The following is a 27,236-nucleotide window of genomic DNA, read 5'->3' on the forward strand; positions in this document are numbered from 1 at the left end:
TCTCTCTCTCTCTCTCTCTCTCTCTCTCTCTCTCTCTCTGTATGTCAGCATGGATTTATGTGCAGATGTCCTAAGAGGCCATAATGTGTCAGTTATCCCAGAACTGGAGTCACAGGTGGTTATGAGACACTTGGAGGTGCTGTGAACAGAAACTGGGTCCTCTGGAAGAGAGGCAAGCCCTTTTAACTGCTGAGCCATCTCTCCAGCCCCTTAGCTAGCTTTTTTATACAGCCTAGGACCACTCTCCTAGAATGGACCTTTCTATAGCAATTATCAAGCCAGTCCTCCACAGGCATGCCCACTGACCAATCTGAAGTAGGCAGTTCTCCACCCGAGGCTTCTCCTCTCAGAGGACTCTAGCTATATTAAGGTGACCAAGAAAGATAACCCAGACAAGTAGTTTGGCGTTTTGGTTTGGTTTGGTTTGGTTTGTTTGTTTGTTTGTTTGTTTGTTTTGGAAAAAGCAGAGACATTAATAAGAATCCATGTGGTATTTGGGTAAGTCTAAAGTGGTCCCCATTTTTCTAAGTAGCCAAGTTGGGTCTTGAAACCCCCTGTCAGTGTGTTACTGACAACCTGAGGGGACATGGTTGGGTGACTCTCATTTGTCATGAGAAGCAGGCACTGCTGAAGGCAGTCTTTCCTTCAGGCCACAGACAAGTGGGTCACTTTACATGAAATGTGTTTAAACAAACTCAACAGACGTGATCTTGTTTCAGCTTAGCGGTCAATTCTCTGAGCTCAGGGCATGGGGCCCAACTTTATTTTCTGTACTCGGGTATTTTCTCAGAATGTATAGGATGGAATCTAAGCATGGCTGGGCCAGTGCTACATACTCCAGTCCCATCTCTTTGCTGGTTTTACGAGGTCTGTTTTTCTGGGTTGACTAGATTTGGCCTGTGCTAACCCATGTTCAGTCTGCCTGGTTCTCAATTTGAGAATCAACAGATTCCCCTTTCTCTGTCCTTTTGGGTTGCAGAGAGAAGCCAGCTGTGGAGCCACGTCTCATCTCCGTTTCTCTGAGTGGGGACCATGATGCTCCTGAAAGGACCTGTGCTAAATTTAGATGCTTTGGTATCTACAGGTCATTACTGGAATTTCAGCATCAGACTGCAAGGGCTTAAAGCTACCTTGACAGGCTATGAGTACCAAGCCTGCCTTCACCATGAGTGTGCCTGTCATTCCCCTTCATTAAGGCCTAGAAACACTCCTTTTAGGGAGCTCGGTGTCCCTAAAATCCAAAGAGGTACAAGGAAAGAACACATCCACAGCCCCACATAGCAAGCTATTATTTCCGATTGTAAGCAGGATGAAAGGGCTTCAGGTGACTATAAGAGACCTGCCTATTGCGAAGATCAAAAAGAAGTCTCTGGCATTCCCCTTGCTTACTTTTAAGTCCTGTAGATGTGAGAGCCCATGAGGGCCACTATCAGAGAACGTTTCTAGAAGGCGGTGCTGCCTGGCCGGGCCTGCTCTCTTCTCTGAGCAGGAGCATGTGCCCCGAGTGTCATTGATGCAAACCAGCATGGTGTTGACGCTTGGCCAGTCTTGTTCAGCTGATAATGCCTCGTGGTAGGCCACATGGTGGTGCCTCCAGTTAAAGGACATCTCACATCTTTTCAAAGATAGCCACTTGTCAATTGAGGCACGGAGAGGCAAAACAAAGTATTTATCCTGAAACCTAAAATGCTTGTTAAAATGTAGTCAAATGTTCAGGCCAAGAGGGAATCCACTGCCTGTTGCCTTAATGTCACCTGTGGGGTAAAACAATAGACCCACCGTGTTATGTGCAGAGTATGTACATATAAATAAGGCTTAATGCATTTGACCCAAAGCCACAATTAACGATTGTTAAAATGAAATGCAACTTCCTTAGTACAGAGGCAAGGTTACTCCTTAGTTGCAGTATCATCAGTTATTACATTGGATGGATTTTTTTTTTTTTTTTTTTTGGAGCAAACTTACCAGCTAAATTCTACTTCCCAAAGTTTAAGAAGCCTCAGTTTGTTTTGGGATATTCTAAAGCAGAACAATATAAGGAATCGGGGACAGACCCAGGCTTACTAGCTCAGACCTATAATCCCAGGTACCCAAGATACTGAGTCATGGGGGGGGGGGAGAGAGAGAGAGAGAGAGAGAGAGAGAGAGAGAGAGAGAGAGAGAGAGAGAGCCTGAGCTTGGTGGCAGACTCATTTTCCTGTGTGCACAAAGCCCCAGGTTCAGTCCCCAGCATTAAAAACATAAAAGCCAACAACCAAAGCCTGGAGCAAACCCTTTACCCAGTAGACCTTTGGCCTTTACCCAGTAGACCTTTGGCCTTTACCCAGTAGACCTTTGGCCTTTACCCAGTAGACCTTTTGGGGTTTGGGACCAGTCAGAGGTCAGAGGGAAGAGCATCCTGGCATCTCAAACAGTGTTATGACAACTGACCGTTTTCCTTCCAAAATATTATAGAAATGATACATAATTTTAGAGGCCTGTGGGTATAGTTTGAGAACTGTGGGTATTGTTATAGAACTTTACCTAATTATAAAGATTTCTAAGGCATAACCTTCTAAGTACTGACCGTCTTAACAAAGTCACAGAGCGTCCCAGGAGTTCAGAGTCGGGATGCACTGTGATAGGTTTTGTTGCTGTTGGCTGTTGTGCTCAGCAAATACATCCACACTGCTTTCATCTCAGAATGAAAGATTTGTTTGCCTTTCCGGTACTGGTGCCCTGAGGATGTTCAACCGTGTAACATTCTCCCACAGTATTGACAGGAAATGATTAGGTAGAAGAATCAAACCTGCATTTATCTACGATTCTATTGCTTAAAATGCCATGACCAAAAGCAGATTAGGGGAGAACAGGGTTTATCCTGGCTTATGGTTCCAGGACAGAGTTCATAATGGCAGAGATGGCATAGCAGCAAAAAGGCCTTATCAGTGTCAGGCGCAGGAAGCTGGCTCATCACATTTTCATACACACTAGTATTAAGTTTCAAACCCGGGACAAAAAGGCCTCTAGATTCTCCCAGCATCCCTCAGTCCCTACCTGTTTCAGGGTCTGACTGCATACCTCTATGCTGGACTCTCCAACCCAGGGACAGGGTTGCCCTTTCCTTAGAGGCTCTTCCAGACATAATCCAGGCATTTTGATTACTCACCATTTTTGAACCTTTGCCCTCTTGGCTGCTACACCTGGCCCCTTATCTACCCTCTCCCTTCCCCTCCCCTTCTCCCCATATGGCCCAGCTCAGTCATTTGTCAAGTCATGTCTGCTCTGGACTCTCCCAGATGTGTCTGCCTCCAGCTATGCTCTCCTACATATCTGTAATAAGCTTTCTCCTCCACCATACTTAGGAGCAGTCATGTCCTTTCTTTTCCTTTTTATTTTTTTAATTTTTAAATTTACATAGGAAGCAAAAAGTGAAGTAGAAAAGGAGAAGAAACTAATGACCTTTAAGGCCCAATAACCCCACCCCACCCACAGTGATGTACTTCTTCCAGCAAGGCCCCACCTCCTAAAGGGTCCATAACCTCCCTAAATAGCACCACCTGCTGGAGACCGAGTGCTCAGAAAATGAGCCTGTGTTGGACATTTTTTCTTTCAAACCCAGTGCAGAGTATGCTGAAGTAAGACATTTATACCAGGCAGGACAATTATTAGAGTACTCCTGTGTACTTCACGGGAACAAAAATGTCACAAAATGTGTTTCCCAAAATTACAGTGGCCACACAAATATTTCCTCTCCCCATTATACCATTCTGACCCCACAGTCTATGTGAGTGATTCATAAGGCTGGCATGCAGTGCCTTTGGGCTACAGTGTGCCCTGGGAGCAAGATGGCATTGAGCTGCAGACCCTGGGTGGGTGCACTCTCATGGCCTGTGCCAGCAATTGCATGCTACTGTAGCACACACACAAAATCTTTTAAACATGTGATGTGTACATGCTTGGTGGAACTCCAGTAAAGTTGGTGGATTGTGTGTGCAAGCTGAGGGAAACCAAGACAAACCAGCTAAATCCATTTGCACATCAACAAGACTTAGTCTTCATGGGACCTGCAAGCATTATGTAGGAATCAGCAATGGGCTAGCATTAGATTCTCCCACCCAAGACTTAAGATATGCACAGAGGGACAAGCCCCTCCAATGCATCAGTATTTCCTGTCTCTTGCATGTACACACCCTGTCACGGGAGGCTGGAACAAGAGTGTGGTCCTAATAAGGCACTCATTCCCATAGTTTCCTCTGCTGGCCAAAGCTAAAGAGGCTCCCTTGGCAGCTGTGTGGAAAGATTCCGTCCCCAACACCAGGGCCAAGGCGTGGGGCGGATGGCGGTGAGGCATCTTTCTGAGACCTTCAGGAAGAACAGCAGCTCCACAGCTTCACACCGGCTTTGTTCTGAGCTTTTCTCAGCACACCTCTGAATGCTGCCCTCCAGCTTGAGTGTAGCAACCCCCTGGGTGAGGCTGGGGGATGTGATAGCTCTGCTAAGCAATGAGGACATCTGCCTGAGAGGGGCAGTGTGACCTCTTACCTGACCTGGAAGCCTGGTTGCTTCTGCTTTGACTATTGAGCTTTTCATTTTTCTTCAGTAGTTCCCCCTCCCCCATCTCATGGGACGTCCTCAACTCCCTAAGGTGTTTCCGTAGCCTTTTGCCACAAGACTCCATAAAGCAAGCAGGCATCTCCTGTCCCATGTCTCTGAACCTGGCCTTCTTCAAACCTCAGACACTCTGTCCTGGAAGCTGAAATGTCCTGTCTTCTTCCCTTCAAACTCTCCTAACCAGTCCCAGAGGGACCTCCCACACCCACTGTGTGAGGCACGCCCAGCCTTCACTCACCAGTGCAGGACTCTGGGTCCCCACTGCTGCCAGGTGACTGTCAGGGAAGTGTAGGTCACTGGGATGCTAATGACTGTCCTTGGCACTGAGCTCCTACCCAAGGCTCTGCTCTGCCTGTTTTGTGTCTGAGGTCCCTATAGGCAGTTATGAGAGGCTTGCTCGAGTGCTCCCTTCTGTCTCCACACTGGAGGTGAGCACCAGGAAGACCAAATGTTTGTCAGTATGGTGCCCTCTGCGTCCCTATGCTCACACACCACAGCTACATATTAACATTTTCTTGACATATGTGCACGACTACAGTGTTGTTCATACTTCTGTGAACTGGTAATACGAAATGTCTTTTCAATACTGTAATGACAAGAAGAGAACGCTTGCTGAAGTCTGGTTTCACTGGGAGACCACAGAAGCATGTCAAGTCCCCGGCCCCATGGAGACTGAGGGAAGAATCCCCAGGTTTTGTGACAAAGCTCCTGCCACCATTCATCTCTAAAGAATGTTAGCCATCCTGGGCATTTGCCAGAATCCAAGTCTCCACAAAGGATGAGCATAGACCCCAGAGACTGGGAGGAGATGCTTAAAACCCCATGTCCATCCAAAGTCTTGTTTCCAGAACAGCCAGTTAGTGCTTGAACTCAGCAGTAGATACATAAACCTTATGGTTAAAAAATAAGCAAAATTGTTAGAATAGACACCTCAATGAAGAGGCTTAAACACGATGGTTAGTAGGGACCTTATTGTGGTACTGCAGAGCCACCCCGAAGGGCAGGTGGCCCTTTCTTATGGCTGAGCTTTCCTGTCTCCACATGACCCTGCATTTCCCGTCTCCACATGACCCTGCATTTCCCGTCTCCACAAGACCCTGCATTTCCTGTCCCCACATGACCCTGCATTTCCTGTCCCCACATGACCCTGCATTTTTGGTACACTTATAGCCTAGAAGCAGAGACATGATACTTTTAAAGCCACAACAGGAAGTTATCAAACCACTGATGCATGCTGCACTGTCAACTGCATTGTACCGGTAGGGAGAGGGGAGCCAGTTCTAGCAGCCATGGGCTTCATTTATGTCAGATTTGCGAGCCATCAAGTTTGTGGTGATGGGAAAGAGATGGGTGGTTTGTAGTGGCGTGAGTAGATGAAGACAGAGGCAGCAGGGACAGAGAGTGAGTGGATGCCTGGATTAAACAGTTCTGTGTCTGGCTTGGGTTGAATGTATATGAATCTAAATGTAATAAAATCTCATTTAAAGGGAAGAAAGTATATCACATTCATAAGCAAACAAATGCTTTAACAAGATCCACCACCTATTTATCTGTAGTATGCCAATGTCAGCTTCTTGGTTTTGCCAACATGCTATGAGGCTGGGAGAACTTTCATCATCTCTGCCATATTTTCTCTCGTCTCTTAGGTGACTTCTGAATACAATGATTCTGAAAACTCTTCTTCCTGCAAGCCAATCCAAAAGAAGGGGTGGGGCTGTGGAGAAATGACCAAGTGATTCAAAGCATCTCCTGTTCTTGCAGAGGACCCAGGTTCAGTTCCCAGCACCCACATGGTGGCTCAGAGCCATCCCTACCTCCAGTCCCAGGGGAGCCGATGCCCACTTAGGAGTTCCTCAAGCAGGAGACACATACATGGTGTGCATACATGCGTACAGGCAAAATGATCACACACTTAAAATATATGAATGCCTTTTAACTTTCAAAAGGACACAGTGAAGAGTGAGAAGCAGGCTGGGGCTCTGGGCTGTGTCTGTTGGGAAAGGTCGCCCATGTGTGTGCCTCCCAGTTGCTGTAGCCAGGGGTGGCCCTTGTAACAAAAGCAAACCCCAAAGTGGAGCATGCTTTCTTACTGCAGTGGAGAAAAGAGGCTCTCAGACTAGGAAATATGCTCTGAACTCACTACGGTTCTTTGGTTACTGCATGATTAGCCCCATTACCCCATGCTTAAGTGACTTATAAATATTTGGCCCAGAGCAGCCAAAAGATAACTGCCTAAGTGACCATGAGACGTGCATGTGCCTGGCCACCTTAAACACTGAGCAGATAGGAGCTGGGGAGAACCCTCCTGACAGTGATCACATTTGAAACTTGTGCTTTCTTAATTCAGCTGGTTATTGACAGTAATATATTTTAACTCAAGGATGTGTCCATTCGGTGCATATTGACTCGGCTTGTTAGAGTGTTCACGGTACATGTGAGCATTGGATTTCCTGTCATGGTGACTTATGGGCAGGAGGACAGCAGTGAGTGATTCCTGCCAGTCAAGAACTTTGGCTGGAGCCCACTTGAATGGTAATAACCTGCTCCTGTAATTGCTGTGGAAAAGGAAAATCCTCCTGAGGTTTTACATCTAATCATTTATTTATAAATCCGTAGATGGCAGTCTGCAGAAGATGCGTCGGGGGTCAGCTTTGTGCTCAAAACAGTTGCCTGATGTTTACATTTCACAGTGTATTTTTTTAACGGAACCTCCAGCCCCCATGATCACAAAAGGACCCCAGCTTGCCGGTAGCTGCTCCGTGCCACATCCCGTGGCCCAGGCACTTCATTACCAGTGCTAGGCAGAGGCCGGTCCCCTCTGTATTAGCTGAAATATGCATGTTTTTCCATCTCATTAATTCAGCCTACATACAATTAATTTTTGCCTATTAATAAACCCCTTGGTGTTCGTGACAGCTATCTAGACCACTTCACATAGTGTGGAAAGCAAAAGTGTTCTTATAGTTTCTGCCCCTTGCCGCATTTTTATTGTTGGGTTGGCGGGTTCGGTGAATAAATCAAGTTTGGCAAGGCACTGAAGGTTCTGGGGAATCTCCATTCACCCTGGCCAATGCTGAGTCCTATGAAATACCCGTCAACTTCACTTCTATTTGGGGCCAGTGGAGAAGTAGCAAGGCCATCTTAGCACATGGGGCTCTTGGACTGTGGGGGGAGCTTGTGGGAGGCTGGCATGGGAAAGAGATGACCTTTCATCTTAGGCAGCCTAACCTCACCTGATCTGGGCCATCTTTGAGAGGATCTGTTCTGTCTTCAGACCTCAGTCTTTTTCCTTTATTGTTTAATTAGCATACAAAGGAACATGTTTCCCTTAAGGCGAGCTCCCACCTACTTAGTTTACCCTCCTTTATATCACTAGCTCCTCTCTGCCTCCCCCCACCCCACCCCGCTCTCCTTCCAGCTTCATATGACATTTTCTGATGTAGGTTCAGACAAGATCAATCAGAACCCCAGTAGCTCAGAAAAATAGCCCCCCAAATTGACAAGTTGAGTTATATGAAATTAAGAAGCACCTGCCTAGCAGAATAAACTCTCAGCAAAGAGAAGAGAGCCCAGCCATCTGTACTTCAGACAAGGGCTTAATATCTAAAAAATATAAAGGAATATGGAAATTAAGCACACAAGCAAAAACCCAAACTGCCAGTCAATAAGTGGACCACTTCACTGAACAGATAATTCTTGAGAAAAAAAAAAATAAAGATCAGTATTTTGCTTTGCTTTGCTTTGTTTTTAATATTTAACATCATTAGCCATCAAGATGCAAATTAAAACTACTTTGGGATTCCATTTGCCCCCGTCAGGATGTCTGTCATCCAGAAAACTAATGAGAGCAGATGTTGGTAAGGACATATAGAGAGAAGGACCTGGAACACTCTTGCTGGGATGTAAACTGCTGTAGTCACTATGAAAATCAGTGCTCACAAAGTTAAAATTAGAACTGCCACATGACCTGCTGCTTCCCTCCTCCCTGTGTACCTGAGGGGCTCTAAGTCAACACCCCACAGAGATACTTGAACCCTGATCTACTATGCTCTTCACAGTCACTGAGACATGGAACCAGCCTAACCACTTAAGTGTCGCAGTCCCAACAGGTAACATCTGATGAACAAGGAAGGAGGAAAATGTCAAGGGACCCTTGAGGTTGAAATAAGATCCCACCAGGCCCAGGGTTTCCACAGACAAAACCATCCCCAGACCTTTGGAATCCATCTTTCCATAGAGAACATCTCAGGAGTCCCGGATGACCAGGCCTAAATCTGTAATCCTATGCAGGTGCTAAGAGATTGTAGGCAGTTTAACGGAATGTACGAGAGGAAAACTCACAGCCAGAGTCACCTTGGAATCCCAATGGCAGGCCTCTGACCAGGGGACTGCCTACTGGATATGGAGATTGAGTTCCATGGCTGGTGAAAGGATACTTGGGAAAAGCTGTAGCATATCTGCCCTGGTAAGTCTGGAAACCTCACATGATGGCTTCCAGAACACTGAGATCTAGCTAGCCAGTGTCATTGATGGGTGGAATTGGATGTATATAATAATATTAACTATATATAATAATGATTCCATTTGCTGACTTTTAGAATATGCTAGATTCTGAGTTAACAGGAATCTGTGATGACCTGAGTCAGGCTGTTTGTTCTCGACAATTAGCTACACACTCTTGTAAAGTCTGCTGAGTCCCCTCTCTAGTGTGAGTGGCCTTACTGGTTTGTTCCAGCTGGCCCAAATTCCACAGGGGCAGCTCTGTCTTCCCACTTCTGCTTCACACCTCCAAAGTGTAACTTCTCCCCCTCAATCTCTCTTCTCTTCCAGAGGGGACCCCCACTGTCTCTTTAGCATGTGTCCCTGGAGGTGAACAGGGTCCTGGCACATACAGGCCCCTCCCGCAAATCCTAGTCTGCTCAGCCTACTTCCCTCTGAGCATGTGTGTCCACACCAACTGCTACATTCCAGGAACTCATAAAGTGGCTTTAAAATAAGACTTTTCAAATCCCCACCTATGCTTCAAACTCTTTCAAAGAGCCCAAGACAGTAAGACCTTATCACCGGCCATGCGTGGCCTCTCAAGAACCCGTTCCTGGCTGTTGAAATGAGCACAAAGTTGTCACCCACAGCACAGTGCTACTGTTTGTGAGTCTTTCTCTTCCTGCACACCACTGAAGAAGAGATGGTTCTATTCTGCTCTTATTTATGCAGGGCCATATTTAACCCTCCCCTCTGCTTGAAGGACTGGCCACAAACCTTTCCCTCCCCCCTGTTCTTGATTGTTCTTAAGTTTAAGACAATGCACAGTGGCAGATGTGCTTAGCAACCATGCTCCGTCTACTTGACGCTACATGTTAATGTCAGTTACAAAGAGAATGACTCCTCTGTCTTCGGAAGTTTATTTAAGTCTCCTCTAAGAAAATTGCAGCTCTTCCCACTTCACACCCAAGAAGGTGGAAGCAGACACAGGGAGACATACTCTGGAGCGTGGACAGGAACAAGTCTCCGCCTTTGTTGAAAAGTTGAATCAGCAAAATCAAGGGCCTGTATCGTGCCTCAGATCCCAGGGTACTGTCAAGATGGACCAGTAGGAAAGTGGAGGGCAAGGGGAGCTGGATGCCATCATTAGGTGAGGGGGGTTGGCAGGCTGGAATGTGGCTCCGTTGTTAGAGTACTTGCCTAGCAGGTATGAAGGATCATCCTGCGTATGATCCCCAGTACCTCAGTGAATGGGGTATGCTGTCAGACCCAGCTCTTGGGGGGTGGTGGCAGGCTGGCATTTTCTGTATGCCTGTTATTTGTGAGATCTCATGGACAAATAATATTTCAGGTGATAGGAATAATGTTTGTGAAGGGCAAAATGAAGCACTGGCCAGTTACCCATGACACGTAATTGCCCGTGTGCCATCTAGCCAATGTCAACAAGGACGAAGAGTATTCTGTGAGTGTCTAGACGCAGTTCCTGGCCTCAGCCTCAGCACAGACACTTCAGTAAGATGTGGAAGAGAGCTGTCGCCTCAGTGACAGCCTGCTATTAGGCCTCTGGGCCATGAGCATCTTGATTCATTATATGTATGAGTGTGAATACACGTGCACCTGTGTGCATAACGGGGGGCCAGAGGACCACGCCTCAGGTATTGGTCCTCAGATGCCACCCATGTCAGTTGGTAAGACAGAGTTCTTCCCTGGCCAGAGGCTAGCGTGGCTGGCCTGTGAGGCCCAGAGATCTGTTTATCTCTGCTTACTCAACACTGGGATTGCAGATGCCATCACCACACAAGCCTTGCTTCCCTACTGTGGGTAAAGTGCTTTACTGATGGAATGCGCTCTCACCGTGACCCCCTTTCTTCTTCTTTTTCTTTTTCTTCTTTTTCTCTTTTTCTTTTTCTTTTTCTTTTCCTGCCATTTTCAGAATTGTTTCTTTTGGACCCTTTGTTAATGGTCAAGTTGCTCATTTCTAATTTGTGTTATATATTTCATTTTCCTCATAAAATATTTAGTGAGAATAATAATCAGGGTAACTACACTCTCACAAACTCCAGATCCAATGCCACCCTCAATTCTGGTTAGGTTTTTGAAGTTCGTTTAGTCATCTGCACAATTACCAGGAAGACATCCAATTGTTAAGTAGGGAAAAGGGCCTACTGAGGACCAAGACCATGGCAGCTTGTGAGTTTATTTTTTGTGACTGTGTGTCTGTGTCTGTGTGTCTCTCTGTGTCTGTGTGTCTGTGTGTCTCTCTGTGTTTGTGTCTGTGTGTGTTTGTGTCTGTGTGTGTCTGTATCTGTGTGTGTCTCTGTGTGTCTGTGTCTGTGTGTGTTTGTATGTCTTTGTGTATTTGTGTGTGTGTGTGTGTATGTGTATGTATGTGTGTGTTCATGCACATGTGTGAGCATGCAGAGGGATGACAAAGATCAAAGGTCAGGTGTCTTCCTAAGTTTCTCTCTACCTTATTTTTTTTTAAACAAGACCTCTCACTGAACCTGGAACTAAGTGATTTGAATAGACTGACTGACCAACAAGGCCCAGGGATTCTCTTTTCTCCAATCTCCAGTTCTGGGACTATAGAGTCGAAGTCCTGCACATGGCTTTGACAGGAACACTGGGGATCGAACTCGGGTCCTCATGATTGTGCAGCAAGCACTTTATTGAGTGAATTCCTCAGTTGAGGGGTATGAGCACACCCTGTAGCTTTTGCCTGTATTCTGTGATATCGCTGCTCTCTTGGAGACACTGTGCTTGTGGGCAGAGGGCCACGTGTGTTGGAGGAGCTGAAGAGACTCTTGGCTCAGCTCACGGTCATACTCAGGGCAGTTAGTGGGACTTGGCAAGAGTGATCTTGATGCTTTGACCTTCTGGTGATTTCTGTGCCAAACCAACAAAACAATGCCCAGGAGAGGACAGATGACAGGCCAAGAGCCATCTGAAGCTATGCAATATTTTAAATTAATTTGGACCTATAGCATGGGATGGGGAGATATTAAAAACTAAGTCTTTATGACTCAGCCAGCCAGGTCTTGGGTCCATGAATATCGGTTGACTCTTGGACTCTGGGTGGGACTGAAACTATCCTTATGTCGCTTGAATATGATTCAGACTGTCAGTTCTTGATATTTCAAGTTTTAATCAAAACAGAGAGGTGGGTAGTAAACACTCACTCAGAGGCTGACATTTACGCCATGCTGACTAGCCCGTGCTCAGTCAGTCTGAGGTTAGAAGTTCAATGGTGAGACTCTCTGAGAATGCATGAAGAAGTCAATTGAAAACACTAAGACTCTTAACAGGAACATAACCTGGCCCCAGAGTGTATCACAATGCTTTGGATCACTCCAGATCCTCCCTGTAAGTATACTCACTCCCATCTCTTTGCCTCCATCTCTCTTCATCTTGAAGTTTTCATTTCCTCATTAACAGTTCACCAAAGGCTCTGAGTACATCACAAGAGGCACTGGTGCCGGTGGCTATGAGTGGTTCAGAGCTGCCTAAAGATAGGGTGGACTTGTGGTAAGTAAGCTCAGGAAAGCAGAGAGAGCCCATGAGCCCGCCCACACTTGTTCTTCAAGGAGTACGTGTACCAGGTGAGGTACACCTATGTTTGCAGGTTCCTTGGTGGGCCGCCTATGCAGAAGACTGGGGAAATTAGCCAGCAGTTGCTGTGTGTGTGTGTGTGTGTGTGTGTGTGTGTGTGTGTGTGTGTGTGTGTGTGGCAGAGATCAGGGTACAGAATCTGGCAAGATACCAGCCAGGCAGTCCAGTGTACTTGGCAGAAATCAGGATAGAGAACTGGGAGGGCAGCATCTAGAAGGTTGGTGCCATGTGCTTGGCAAAGGTCAGGGTGCAGATCTGGGAGAGCACAGGCTAGGGGCTACTGGGTGCTTGGCACAAATCATAGTGCAAAGCTAGGAGGGCATCAGCTTGGGGCTACTGGGTGCTTGGCAGTGATCACAGTGTAGATCTGGGAGGAGATCAGGCCAACGAGTGCTTTATACTTGGCAGAGACTGTAGTGCAAGTGTGTTAGAGCCAAGCCCACACCATGGGCATTGGTGTCAGATAGTGCAGACCTCTGTGAACATGATGAGTTGCAGGGAGATTATGAGCAGAACAGAAACATGGATCCCACGGGATCCAAGAATGTATGTGTGGGTTGTGGAGGTGCTGTGGGTATTACTGAAGCGCAGGTGGGTTGGTTCTAAGACTCTTGTGGTTTCCAAGCCCAGTGAGAATGAGATTGGTTAACACTAAAGGAGGGTGATGCACAAAGCGAACACATCGAGAGGGTCAGGAGGATTTCAGGATCAGCACTGACAGCAGCAGGGAGCCTAGGGATGCTCTGTGTTACAGAAGCTACATGATTTTATATTGCATCTGGATTGAGGTCACAGCCAGCCTACAGGTGACCTTCAGAGCAGTGGTGGAGCACAGGCATCTGATGGTGGTGCTCCTGTCTAGCCTATGCATGTTCTCAGGCTAAGTTAAGTCACACCCAAAGCTAGAGAGTCCTCCTTGAACCTTGGCCAGTAGTCAGGGTGAAACCAACAGAAGTGAGCTACAGAGGAAATGGTGGGACGTTCAGAGAAGAGAGAGGTGATGCTCTCATGTGTAAGAAGACCTTGGTGCAGTAATTGGGTCTGTCCCCTACCTTGGCAAGGACTATCCCCTTGGGGCTGTGGGTTTCAAATAAGGGGGAAGGGGAGCTTGCAGAAAACCAGGTGATGAGCCAGAATTCTACCATGAGCCAGAATCCCTACAGGCTGCGATTGTGTGTAGGAGAGTTAGGAGGACGAAGTCCAGAGAATGTGGCCTGGCAAAGGAACCCTGCAGAGCAAGGCAGAGTAGTATGAGAACTGTGTATGTGCAGTAGCTTTTGCCACCTGAGTTTCTGTGTGTGGAAGAAGCCTGGCTGCTGGAGTTATGCCAGGACTGCCCCCTCAGCCTCAGGGCAGAGTCTGGCTTTAGGTCCCACTCAGCTTTTCATAGCTGGTGCCTTGAACAGGGTCTGGTTCCACTAAGCACTGGTTTCCTTGAAGTGTCCTGACTAAATGAGCTCATCTATGCAGTGTAAGGTGGATCAATACAAGTGTGTAGTTAGTTAAGAATTCTTCATCACCTATCCTTTCACATGCTTGCTTTAGCAGGACATCCTTTCACTTGTGTCTGCTTCATGAAAACACTCTTTCACATGTTTGCCCCAGCAAAACACCATCCAACACAACTGACTGAGCACAGGCTAGTCAGCATGGTGTAAATGTCAGAGCCTCTGACTGAGTGTTTACTACCTACCACCTCTCTGTTTTGATTAAAACTTGAAATATCAAGAACTGACAGTCTGAATCATATTCTTGGGCAGGGGATGTAGCTCAGTACAGTGCTTGTCTCCATGTACAAAGTTTTGGCTTCCAGCCCCAGCATCAAGTATACCTTGGAGTGGTGGCCTGTGCTTGTAATCCCAGCATTCAGGAGGCTGAGGCAAGAGGTTCAGATGTTCAAGATTATGTCCACCTATATACTTCTTGAGGCCTGCCTGGAGTGTATAAGACCTTATTTGAGAGAGGGAGGAAGGGAAAGAGGGAGGGAGAGAGGGAGGGAAAGATAGACAGAGGGACAAAAAGACTGAAAATTGGATTGACTGCAAGAACAGGCATCCGTAAGAAGATGCATATGCTGGCATAGAGAGCCAAGGTACAGGGAAGCTAGAACAACTGTACCAGAGTTCCTTTGGAGACTGACCTCAGCAGGATAGTCCCTCCTTTTCTATTCATCTCCGGTACCAGTGGCAAAGTCCTAATGTCAATCTAAGAACTCAGAAAGGCTACTCTAGGCTTCAGGGTTTGCATGAAGGGGTCTTTCCTTAACTTGCTGTCAGAACAGCTATAAATAAGTGTCTGGCTGTTTTAGCTAGAAAGCCTTGTGACCTCCCCCCATCCCCTGGGATACCCTGGAACTAGCTCAGGCTCATGGTCCACAGACCTGACCAGGCTGCTTGAGGTGTGACAGCATCCCAGAGGGCCATACTGACTTTTGAAAATGAGGAGACGGCATATAAAATAGGACTTTGCAAGCAGCATGGGGCAGGAGCTGTGAAAGCGCCCGGTTCAGCTGCTCTGCAGCGGGGTGTACTCTGCAGCCAGCTCCCACCCCTTCACTCCTGCCTTGGAACATAAGCAGGCTCTTCCCTCAGTGGAGTTGCTATTAGAAGGGCCAAGGGTGTAGCTGAACTGAGCTTGAGACCCTGGAAGGAAGACAGGTCCTGGGAGAGCAGCCAGCGCCAAGACCAAAGAGAGGGTGGGCACGCATCTGAGCCCTGTTGGAAGTGTGATCTCATCCCAGGTTGAAACCCTGACTTCTGCCAGTGACAATACTTCTTGAAAAGGCACAAATGTTTTCTGCTTCTTGTAATCCACTTCTTGCAAATATCAGTGCTCTGGAAGAAAGATTTATTTTAATAATGTGAGTTTTAGGGGTTTTTTTCTCTGTGGTTAATGTTGTTTTATTGCTCTATATTCTTTGCCAGAAAGTGCATTTTAAGAGTTTCAATTCAAAATTAAATATGACCTCAGTGTTTTAAAATACAATTACATTAACTGTCCATTTAATAGTTGCTTAAGATTGTTTGGCCACTAATGCATACTCAATATGCTTGTGTGATATTAAATACAGTATTTGACTCCACTGACCAGCTAACATGACTAGCTAACATATCCCAGCTGCAGCGGTTCACGGGAGAAACTAGGCCTTTCTCAGAAGTGAGCAACGGAGTGTTGTCCAGTGGAAAAGTGTTGTGCCATTCTGTATCACACGCTGGGCTTCTCTATGAAAATGCCATGGTGTTTGATAATAGGGAACTATCTATTATTTATTTAGAACTGTACAAACCAATTTACAAGTCAGGCAATTTGGTGGCAGGATTATTTATTAATGAGCCCAGTACACGAGTTAATGGGGCTAAACCCTTCGGAGGTCAATCCTCATCTAATACCTCTTGGAAAATAAAAGAGGCCTCGTCTTCAGCATGTTAGTTACTATTTTAAATTTTAAGTCAGATACTCTCCTATTAAAATGAACATTTTTTTTTCCTCTGAACAGCATGATGCCAGAGAGTCTCCCAAGTACATGGTGCTCCAGTCCATGGGGTGATATGCTTTAGCCGTGTTAACATCAAATGCATTCTTCTGTGTTGTGGGCTCGGGGGAAGAAGCCTGTTCCTTAACAAAGGTGACAGGTACCTCTACCTGCTTGGGAGAGAAAGAGTTGCCACAAAGGGACCTCGCTTCCCGGCCCTCCTTCCTTCTGGGGCTAGAGTGGGTCCTGTCAACATCTTCAGGTGTTGTGCCTCTAGGCATCTCCACCCATTTTCCCTACATCCCACACTCCCATAAGGAGTGGGATGATGTGCTGTTGTATGCCAACCCGTAGGCTGCTACTTCATGGTCCTAACATTTTCCTCTTACTTAGAGAAGCTGATGTCTTCAGAGCAAGGCTGCTGTGTGCCATATGTAGTGGCATGGTTCTCCCCAGTAGGATTTCTTCAGTCTTCCTCTGGTAATAACTCAGTGGATTCCTTTTGCCAGATTAAGAATCATGATGAAAAACTGAGGATATGGCATCGTGGCCTCCATCTGTGACCTTTGTACCTGATGGGATTCAACACTTTCTGTACTTACAGGAGGATAAGGCTCAAGGCTTTGCTCATAGATGTTGACTTTTGGTTTGTTTGTTTGTTTTCCACATTGGGCAGTCGTGGGGATGTTCAGACATAAAGCAAACCCCCTTCATTTTATGACTTCAAATCTGTACCATTTCCAGGCTCTAGTTGTAGAGTCCATTGAAGGAAATGAAATTGGATGTAAGGCCTATTCCCAGCCCCCATTATTCTGCAGCCTACAAGCAAGTCTGGGAAGGCTGAGAGATGTAACTTCTAATGTCTAGAAAATCTCCAGTTATTCTCATTACAGAATGGTTCTCAACAAATTATTCACGGAGAAATGGAGTCTGTAAACAAGTTCTTTCAGTGCTTGTGGTAGGATGGGTCTCCTTAACAACTTTGAACCTGCACAAGACACTCGTTCATCAGACAAATATTGTGAACCAAGAATATGCTAGATGAATCAACAGGACTGGGTCTGCTCTCCAAAAATAGTCTTGGTGGAGTGTTCATGGTTTGGCTTCTTCATAAAACCCCACTCTAATTTGTCATCTTGTTATGCCTTGTAAACAGGGTTATGGTCTAGTCAATCTGGGCCTCACTTCTAGGGTTTCAAAAATTGGGAAGGCGATAGCTTTGTGACATTTTGGGAATAGGCCTATACTGTCAACAAACATCTAGGGAGATGTCAACAAACATCTGTGCTCCTCAGATAGGCCACCAAGAACAGGCCAGAGAAACAATTCCAACCAAGTCTAGTTTGGTGAATAAGTGAGTTTATTATAGTACCCCAGAGAGAGCTTGAAAGACTCCCCAGTAACAGCATCACCAAAAACTCAACTCCAGGATGGATGACAACTCAAAAGAGCTCCATCTCTGGAGCTCCTTACCCACCATATAGGCATCTCCACTAAAGAGTCTCCTCTCTTTCCCAGTGACTGTTTACTACCTATGAGCTCAGTAAGAAGCCTCAAGGATCAGCTTCTTGAGCCTTGTAAGTTGCATGAACTTCCTGAGTCTGAAGGAGCCTCCTTCCTTTCAAGAGAGTTTTTGTTTTTTGTTTTGTTTTGTTTTTAAGTTCAGACCTCTTACTTATGTAAAGGAGTATTATGTCCTGTGGACAAGTCACCAAATAGCTTCTAATCACATGCCTGCCATGTCCTAAGCCTTGATAGTAAGCAGTGAATCTGGACAGAGTTTGCTATGGGTTGTTTTCCTAGCTTACGTGAGTCCTAGTCTTTAAAAGACCCTGCTTTCCCAAGGCTACTTACTTGGTAGTCATCTGATGTGAATGGGCTTGCCACTAGGACCTCCCATCAGTCACCTTGCCTGTTAACCATTGTAGAGAACCAGAATATAGGATCACATGACACTAAAACAGCCATCCTTTACCTCTCTGGACAAAGTGTCTTGAGGTTCCCCAACTCCTGCTGTTTATTCTTATCTCTCAACTCTTGCTCCTATGGAAAGCAGAGGCCCACTGCCTGGGGGATTCATTCCCCAGCCCTTAACATCATATGTTCCAGAGCATCTCCTAGATAGCCTTGCCAGTTCTTAAGAGCATAGACCAGTTAGTCTACAGCACATAACAATCTTTTTCACTTTCTTCCTGCCTCATGAGCAGATATTGGCTGCCTTTATTACAACTTGTGGAGAAAGGAAGTGATTTCCTTACTCTGAGGGCTTGTGTGCACACTGGAACTGGGTAGAGTAAGGCTAGGGTGGAGTCCTTGGAAGCCCCAGAAGATGAAACTATGGGTATGTATAGGTTAGTCCAACAGAGAAACCAGAAGGCAGAGGATGTTCCCAGCAAGTGGCTCTGTTTACAGCCATGAGTGCCACAAAGAAGCTAGTCAGCAGGGAATATGCAAGTGGTTGACCAGATGTCTCATTTGAGATCCCTGAAAAGATAAGGTAGCTCTGGGTGTAGTCAGTCCATACATGGTGGTTCCTTTTTCAAGGGCTAGGAAAGAGAATTGTTACACAGCCCCCCCCAAAAAAAATTCTTTGGGAAACTCCCTTTTGGAAATCCCAGCAATGTGGTGAACCAGAGGATGACTCTTGCATTTTTACAGATGTGTAAGCATTTTTATTTTAAGAAGCTAAATTAAACTGTGAGAGAGGCAAGTACCTTCTGTGGCTAGAACATTAAAATGCCTCTCTGTTAAAAAGCTGCTTGGTGGAAGGAAGCAAAGGCAACATAGACGGGAGGCTATTTGAAGTCTTTATTTGCCACATTTACAATATTAATAACAGTGTTTCCAGAAGTTGTCACATCAAGTAAAAGATCTTCATTCCAGGCTGTCTTTGGGGGCCAAATTGAGACTGGATGCATGCATTTAATAAATTGTAGTCTCAAGTAGTCATTTTTGTAAATAATTAGTTTCAGCGAAAGAATAAGTTAGCATATTGTATGCGTCTAATGTTGCAGGCGCACATACAGCAAACTTTGCTATTAATCAACAGTCGAGCGCTGCAAGTGGGGTCTCATACATAATGAATTGTGCTTAAGCCTCATGGGTTTCTTGATAGAAAAATAAAAGAAAACACAAGTGTAGTCAGCTTTTGAATAAAATTTAACTAGATTGCTCTGCATCCTATAATTGTTTTGGAATCATTAGGGACCTGATCATTCATCTGTAGTTTTAGGGTGTTTTTATCTTCATCTGTCAAATAGTAGAGACTTTTAATGATATGTTAAAGTGTTGATAAAATAGAATTTTTCTTTTAATGACTTACATTAAAAGGTATAAAGGTATATATAGCCGTTTTAAAGACATTCTAATTGTTTGCATGTAGTATTTAAACTATCTTTACAGTATGGTTTTAATTGCCAATGTGTTTTAAGACATAAGTATCTTTTTCAGAAAAATAGTTAATCCTTATGGGGAAGAGTTTAAAATCTACATAAATTTTTCTTCCTTTTTTGCAGATGTTTTAAAACACTATAGTAAATTCTTTTGTGGTTTTATTTAGGATCTGGAATTTATTCAAGCCTTGGATTTTGAGTTGTTTGAGATAAAGGCTCATTATGTAACCCAGGTTGACCTTGAACTCGGGATCCTTCTGCCTCACTTATCTTAATGAGCGTAAAATTTTGAAGGATTGGTGTGCTCATGAAAAATTGATACCCAGCTTTAGCAGCATTCTTTTTACCATCCAAAGCCATTAAATGGAAAGTTGCTAAATTTCATACTGTCTACCTCATACTGTTGACCCTGGAACAGATATCATTTGATGGCTTCTGATGGTATTATAAAAATAGAACTCATGTCAGGGACAAAGGGGCCATGAGCCACACAGGAACAGCTCAATGATGTACTGCCGAGTGGATGTCGGAACCGTGTGCTGTAGGCAAAGAGTGTCACTGCCTTTCCTGTAGGCTGTGGAGTTTCTGTTCCCCTTCTAGAAATGGCTGCATTTGTTGCCTGCTGGTATGTCTGGCATGACAGGAAGCCTCCCATTGGGTGAGAGTACTTCTTTGAAAGTATGTGCTCTGTTGGCCACCTTTCCAATGCTATGACAAAGCACCAGGGATTCAGAATTTTTAAAGAAGAGATGTTTCTTTGGGCCATGTTTTCAGCCTGTGGTCACTCAGCCCCTATGGTCTCAGGCCTCTGTGCAGTAGATCATCATGGTAGAGACCCATGCTGAGAGAAGTCTGCTCACCTCGCTGCAGTTGTGAGAAAGGAAGGAGGGGCGCCATGTCTCCCATATCACTCTCAAGAGCATACCCAGTGACTAACTCCTTCCAATTAGGCCTCATCTGAAGATTCTGCTACCTCCTGTAGTACCACAGGCTGGTGATCAAGCCTTTAATACATGAACCTTTGCAGGACATTTCAGAACCAAGCCAAAGCAGGTACCGGAACAAGGCTCTTAAATGTCATTCATAAACTCTCTTATTCTGAGTGCTGTGTGTTCTTGTTTTAAAATACTAGCTAGCATTTTATACATGCTAAAATCCATCACTGTTTCACACTTGTTCATCCTACGTTCCTTTCTGTGGCTGTTATAAAACACTGGCAGAACCAGTGGGAGAGGAAAGGGTTGGTTGGCTTATACTTCTCCATCACAGACCATCCTGAAGGAGGTCAGGGCAGGAACTCAAGCAGGAGCCTGGGTGTGGAAGCTGAAGCAGAGCCCACCAAAGAGTGCTGCTTACCAGCTTACTTACCCTGACTTGCTCAGCCTGCTCCCAACTATAGATAGAAATAGATAGATAGAGATATATAGAAATATAGATAGTCCAGGACTACCTGCCTGGGACCCCTACACAGTGGGTTGGGCCCTCACACATCAATCAATAGTTCATCAAGAAAATGTCCTACATACAGGTGGAGGCAGTTCCTCAGCTGAGATCCCCTCTTCCCGGATATGTATGAATTTGACAAAAAAGTAATTGCAACACTTACTTTAATTATCCTTATCTTTCATTGTAGAAAATACTGTCCTTTGGGTGGGTGGGTAGAAAATCTGTGGCACCAGCTTGGGTGTGTAGTGAGGTCATTACCACAGCCCTGTTAGTGTTGCTGTGCAACATGAGCCCAGTACAATCATGGGTTCATACTGGTGCACCTTTGTTCTTCACCTCAGGCTCAGCTTCTTTCTAGGGGTTGCTCTTTCTTATCATTAGCATCAGCTCTTTAACCACCCCCCCTTTCTATTCTATGTCCTAAAATCCCTCTGAAAAAGTGGACGGTCAGATCTGCATGTGAATGTTGCCTGGACAGCTCCCTCCACCAGGCAGTGCTCAGGAGCCATCCCTCATCCTCGGTCCTTCATGAACTGGCAGGAGGGTGGAGAGTCCTTGGCAACTCCCTTCAAACATGGAGTTGTCTGAAAGGCACAAGTGGGAGGCACTGCTGTTGCCCTGTGTGCCTCACCTTCATGTCCCCTCTATCTGCGCAGTTGGCTACAGGTGCCCGAGGAAGGGGCCACCTAGGTGGGCGCTCTCCCCAGTAAGCCATGAGTGGGATCAGATCTTCACTGAGTTGGAATGGAAAGTTTAAAGGCTTTATTCAGACTGTCTTTTTCTAAAAAGCAGTCTTTATTGATAGCAGGTAGCATAGTTTGTTTCTTGTCTTCAATCCTACCCCTGGAAGAAAAATGCCTGGGTTTTAGTGGGGAAGCGTAATTAGATGCAGGACACATCCATCAAACACAAGCCACTCTGCTAGAGATCTTCTAAATTAGACATAATTGTCCGCGTGCCAGCACGGCAGAGCAAGTCTCCACACAGTGATTATAAAGTCACCTTTGCTGATGTTGTACCTCAGTGAGCCTGTGAGGTCTGGAGCTCCATCCCAGAATCCCGGATGCTTCCCCTGCCCTCCACATCACGCATGGAAAGCTGGAGAAGGAAAGGTGTGCTTGGCCTTGGCAATGCTCCTCACCTGAGGCTATCCAGTATGCTGTGGTTAGCCTCGCTCTTCTCCTAGTAAGAGTCCTGCCAGGAACTCTACACGTTGCCACACGGCTTCCTCTATACCAGGTTGAAGGACACAGCCTACATTGGCTCATTGCCAGAGTCTGGAAGAACTCTGCTCTATAGAATTCTTTTTGTGTGGCGCTCTAGTGTCATAGTGAACATTCCCAATGCATCGATTGAAAAGTCATCTGAGAGGGTGGGGAAGGGAGAGGCTGGGTCCCAGAGGAAATGGCATGAGCATCTCATCTTGTCATTCTGCATCCTGACTGCCCCATAGCAACACCACCCTAAGGGTGACCGTCATTACATGGTCTTGTCACATGTGAATGACTCTAAAGAAATCATAGCCTATTTTCTTACATCGCATGGTGTTTGAAGCAAGTATGTTTATTTTCCTGTCTTGGGGAGGAAGAAATCCCTGAGAAATGAGCCTTTAATGGTTCTCTCCTCCAAGGGACTTCCTGAAGCATCCCAAGACCTGTATACCGAAGTCTCCCATGGGCTGGGCCATGTTTCAAAGTGTTGGGCGAATCTGTAGTCTGGGAAAGATGGGAGAAGGTGGTGAGAGGTGTGCCCTTTATGTTCCCCCTGTAGCATGGCACGCACATGTCATCACTTGGTAAAGAATGAGACCCCAGGCAAGGCTCCTATGGGAGGCTGTGGCTTTGCAACACCTGCTGCACCGAGTCTTGCCATCTCTGGTCTCCACTCGTGGTTAACTAACTTGACAAAAAGACAAGATGCACACGCCACACAGCACTGGGGCCATCCGCCTTAGACTTGACAGAATCACAGTCTCATACCAATCTTGTGTTCTGTTCCCGGTGGTGTCCATGTCATGGCCCTCAAGCTTCACCCAGGAAGAACAACTCTGCTCATGTGCTAGAAGTCTGGAGTGGAACTTTGGAACCACCTTTCTTTACTGAGTGAAGAGCTGAAAGACATGAACTGCACTGCCATGTACCATGGGCCATCCTTTCTCAAAGCCAAGGAAGGGTTGAGGCCCTCACACAGACATCTGTGGCAGTACACAGTGTATGTGGGCTGTTCTATGTTCTGGAGTGCCAGGAGGCAGTATATGCTTGTCCTGGAATCACCAGCAGTTGTTAGTTTCTTGAAGAAACCCTCAGAACAGGCCTTAGTTCATCCTCCATCCTCCTCTGGTAGAAGCTGAAGGAAGTACAGTCTCTTTTCTCAGCTCTCAGCGTTCTTCCAATGCCAATTTAAAGAGTGAAAGGGGGGCTTGTGTCCCAGTCTTTGCCACTCTATTCCTCCATGGGGACAGATGACATGCTGACCTAGAGAGCTGGACTGGAGTCAACCACTAGGATTGGCGCAAGTGTTTCCAAGGGATGCCAAGTACAGTCCTGAGCAGTTCTCGGGGCTTTGCATCTTGTTCTGGGCTGGTGCTGAGGAAACCTGGATGTGATATTTGAAAGAGTGGGCCACGGAGCCTCTAATTGTTGGAGTTTCAGGGTTCGTCAGTAGGGAGGTCTGGAGAAACTCCTCCATCATAAGAGCAGCCGTTAGCGCCGCTGTCACGCCGTAGCTCTCTCCTGGACGAACAGCAGGGAAGGTTGTAGGAAGAGGGCAGGGCAAGAGAATAAATTTCATTTTATTGTAGAAATGGAAATTTGTGTCATGGCTTTAAAAATCTGGTTTTATGTGTGTGTTTAAAGCCATTCATTTTAAATGTAGCCCCATAAATCCTTGCTTCGGAATCAAAGCTGTTTAATTACATTTCACCCATGGCTAGTTATCTAGTACCGATGGAGGAAGAGTTAAAAAGAGAACCCCAGAGTGAATCAGAGGTGAGATCTTTAGCACAAGCATAAAAAATCAATTTAAGATGAATTTTACTACTATAAAAATTCTTCACGTATCCTTTTAAGAACAGGAAATGCTAGGAAACACGGCTTGCCCTCCACAAGGTGGAGGGAAGGCCACCATGGGCAGCAGGGGCCTCTCTGAACAGTCACTGGGAAATACAGAAACCCCAGACTCATGCTTTAAAACGCTCCCACACAGAGAGAACGTCGATATCCTGAGGAATCCCTATGTGCAGTGCCTGTCAGCATCCAGCACCTAGCATCCAGTATCCTGACCTGGATGTTGAGGTACTGGTTAGTCTTAGCTCCCTGCCTTATCTCTACCTACTGCACTCCACCCCCTACTCCTGTTCTGTGAAGAGTTGGTAGCTTGGTGCAGGACTGAAAAGCAAACCTTTCCCTCCTGTGACCTTGGTTGAGGGTCTGTGCACATGGACATGAATTTTATTCACTGCCAGTCTGAGTAGGTGGAGTGAACCCTGAAGATGACAGGCTGCTTGCTGGCCTCCTCTATCTGGAGAAATATGCCTACCTCCAGCAGACACACCTTTTTCCTCCTTCTCCCATTGTCCCCAGGGACCAGGAGGGCAAGGTGCATTATGTATCTCCCCATCTCTCCTTTTAGACATCCTTGATACTCTATTCACTTAGTTAGTGCGCTACAGAACCGGAATGGAATGACTGAGCTTGTATCTCTAAAATTGAGTAATGTCTAAGCCAGGCACGGGCAGAAGTTCTTCCTCCCATGATCAGACATTGCTAATAGGAAAAGCAGTCAGGGCAATGAGACAGCTCCATCTCCCCAGGAGACTCCCAAGAGAGGCCTGTAGTCTGCATGTGGAGCGAGCTGTCATCCCTGGGGCCCACCTGGGGTACACAGGCAGCAGCAGCTTGAACTGGCACTGCACGTGTTCAGGCACCGGGCTGAATGAGGACCCTGCACAGCAGCCTCGGAAAGGCCTGTGATAGCCACAGGATCGGCCAGGTCAGCGCTTGGTTGTACATATGTAGAGGCAGAGGGTGAAGAGGACACCTTTCCTTGGATGTTGGCCATCCTTTTGAGACAGGATCTCTCACTGGCTTGGAACTCACTAAGTAGACACCCTCAGCCTTTCCCTCCCCAGCACTGAGTATACACGCATGCCGTGCGACCTAGCTTTTTCACTCGGGCACCAAGAGTCTAGCGTAGATGACTGCGCTTCTGTGGTAAGCACTTTGCCAGCTCAGCTCTCTCCCCAGCCCCTCCAGGCCTGACCGCTCCCCTCTGCCATCCGCTTCTGCCCCAGTATCCTCATGGACCGTGGCTTTTTTTCTCCATCCATCCTCTGTTCCTTCCTGGGGCCTGAGTGTTTAGACAATTCCAAGGCCTTTTCTGAATGACTTCCTGCCCTCTCTGAGACCAGCACAAAGGAACCCTCTTGTCCTAGGCAGTTAAGCACCTACATGGGCCTGTTTGCAAGGCTCTGCCAGATGTGTGTCACTGCCCTGTGAGGGCCAAATCTGTAGTACACAAACAGGGAAGAAACTGTACCAGCACCCTGCATCTCCTCATATGTAAGATCCTTGCTTAAAGATCTCCCGACTCAGGCTTGTGGGACGCCCTACCATAGGACCTCTGACTCTGCTTGCCCAGCTCCTCTTCCTATGATTCCTTCTTTCCCTACCTCTGAGGTCTGGCCCTGTTGGTTTTTGCTTTAGTCTTTATCTAAAACTGGCCCACTGATGACTGCAGTCTGTGGAGCCCATCTTGCCTCCACCAGCTTTACTTGGGTAGCCTGACCCGGGCCCTCCAGGCCCTCAGCTGCTCTCCCAGTCACACCTGTGTAGGCCCCATTCACAAGGCTGAGTAAAAGCCTTTCCTCCTTCCAAGGTGTCCGTGTGTGGAGAGAGACCTGTGACCTGGGTGGATGTGCTAACCTTCACCATATGTAGGAGCCAAAGGAGACTGGTGAGATTAACCATCCAAGGAGCCTTTGCCCTCTACACCATCCTGGCCTCTCCACCATCCCATGAGCACTCTGACACTGAGCTGCCTGAGAAGTCCCAGAGAAGCTGTACTCTCCAGGCCCAGAAAGTCACACAGAAGCACGCTACAGTCTACAGCCTGGGAATGAAGAAGAGAGAAATCGGATCCAGTGTCTGTGTCTCTTGGGTGTGGATCCCAAGAAATTGAAGCAAAAACCTAGGCTGCCATAAAACTCCAGGCTCAGAGCCCAGAACATAGACATGGCCTTCCTTTACAGCGTGTGTTTTAGCCTGTGAACACAACCTGAAGCAGACCCCAGCTGAGCATGAACAATGGGCGTCCAAATCAAGGAACAGAATATGACCCCATGTAGGAGCGGTAAGAAGCCATCCAAAGCTGCTACGAAACATTTCAGTTTTAAATTCCAGGACATTCACCAGAGGACAGTCACTGCAAAGAATGAGCAGGATAGCTTGTTATTAAAGCACCTCCAACTAGACACCCAAGGCAGAAGAGGTGTCAACCCACTAGCCTCAAAGCATTAAACAGACAAGGTGATGTCACTGTGCACCGGTGCTAGGGAATATGGGTCCAAAGATGGAGCCCAAAGCCATGTGAGAAGGGATGCCCCTCTTCTGTGGGGATTCAGGGTGAGAGCTAGGACGTGGATAATGCAGTCTAATTGCCTGATGTTTAGAGGAAATGTTAGTGGTGATTATCTGATGATGCTGACTTCCAAACTGAAACCAGGGACACAGCATGTTCCTGTGTGTCAGTTTGCAGACACTGTGCATGCAGAAGCTTGGAATGCATGATCTGGGCTCTCCCTGCACTTAATAAACCTGGGGATAGAAAAGCAGACATGGGAACTGCCGTGCCTTCCTGCCCAACATCCCTCAGTGGCCATTTCTGTTATCTGCAGTTCTCTGTCTGGCAGAGACACACACTGGGGAGTGGCTGGCAGCCTTCCCCCATTAGCTGCAGTAGGTATGCTTTTCACACATGTGGTCACTAAGCCTCTTATCCTTTTTGCAGCCCCACAGAGGCCCCAGCTACTCCTGAGGTGCTCGGTGGGCCAGAGGGAGTTCCAGAGCCTCTGGTGCAGTGCACAGCCTGGCTGGAAGCCTATTTCCGAGAACCTGCAGCCACAGAGGGGCTTCCCATGCCCGCTCTCCATCACCCTGTGTTCCAGCAAGGTTGGTAACCACGCTGCCTTTGGGGAGCCTGACTTATTAACTATGGCTGACATCACAGCTCGTTTACTGACTACA

General features: G+C 46.6%; 1 protein-coding gene across 4 annotated transcripts in view; it reads left to right on the plus strand.

Annotated features, from left to right (window-relative positions):
- Positions 1 to 27,236, plus strand: part of Mgmt (O-6-methylguanine-DNA methyltransferase) — a 239,404-nt gene that overhangs the window by 169,453 nt on the left and 42,715 nt on the right. For all 4 annotated transcript variants that reach the window (XM_021212958.2, XM_029536643.1, XM_029536649.1 and 1 more), the window contains exon 3: positions 27,001 to 27,161. In XM_021212958.2, the coding sequence (XP_021068617.1) occupies positions 27,001 to 27,161 (161 nt within the window). The remainder of the gene's footprint in view (positions 1 to 27,000; positions 27,162 to 27,236) is intronic.

This window comes from Mus pahari, chromosome 1 (genome assembly GCF_900095145.1).
Source record: "Mus pahari chromosome 1, PAHARI_EIJ_v1.1, whole genome shotgun sequence".
NCBI classification, from domain to species: Eukaryota; Metazoa; Chordata; class Mammalia; order Rodentia; family Muridae; genus Mus; species Mus pahari.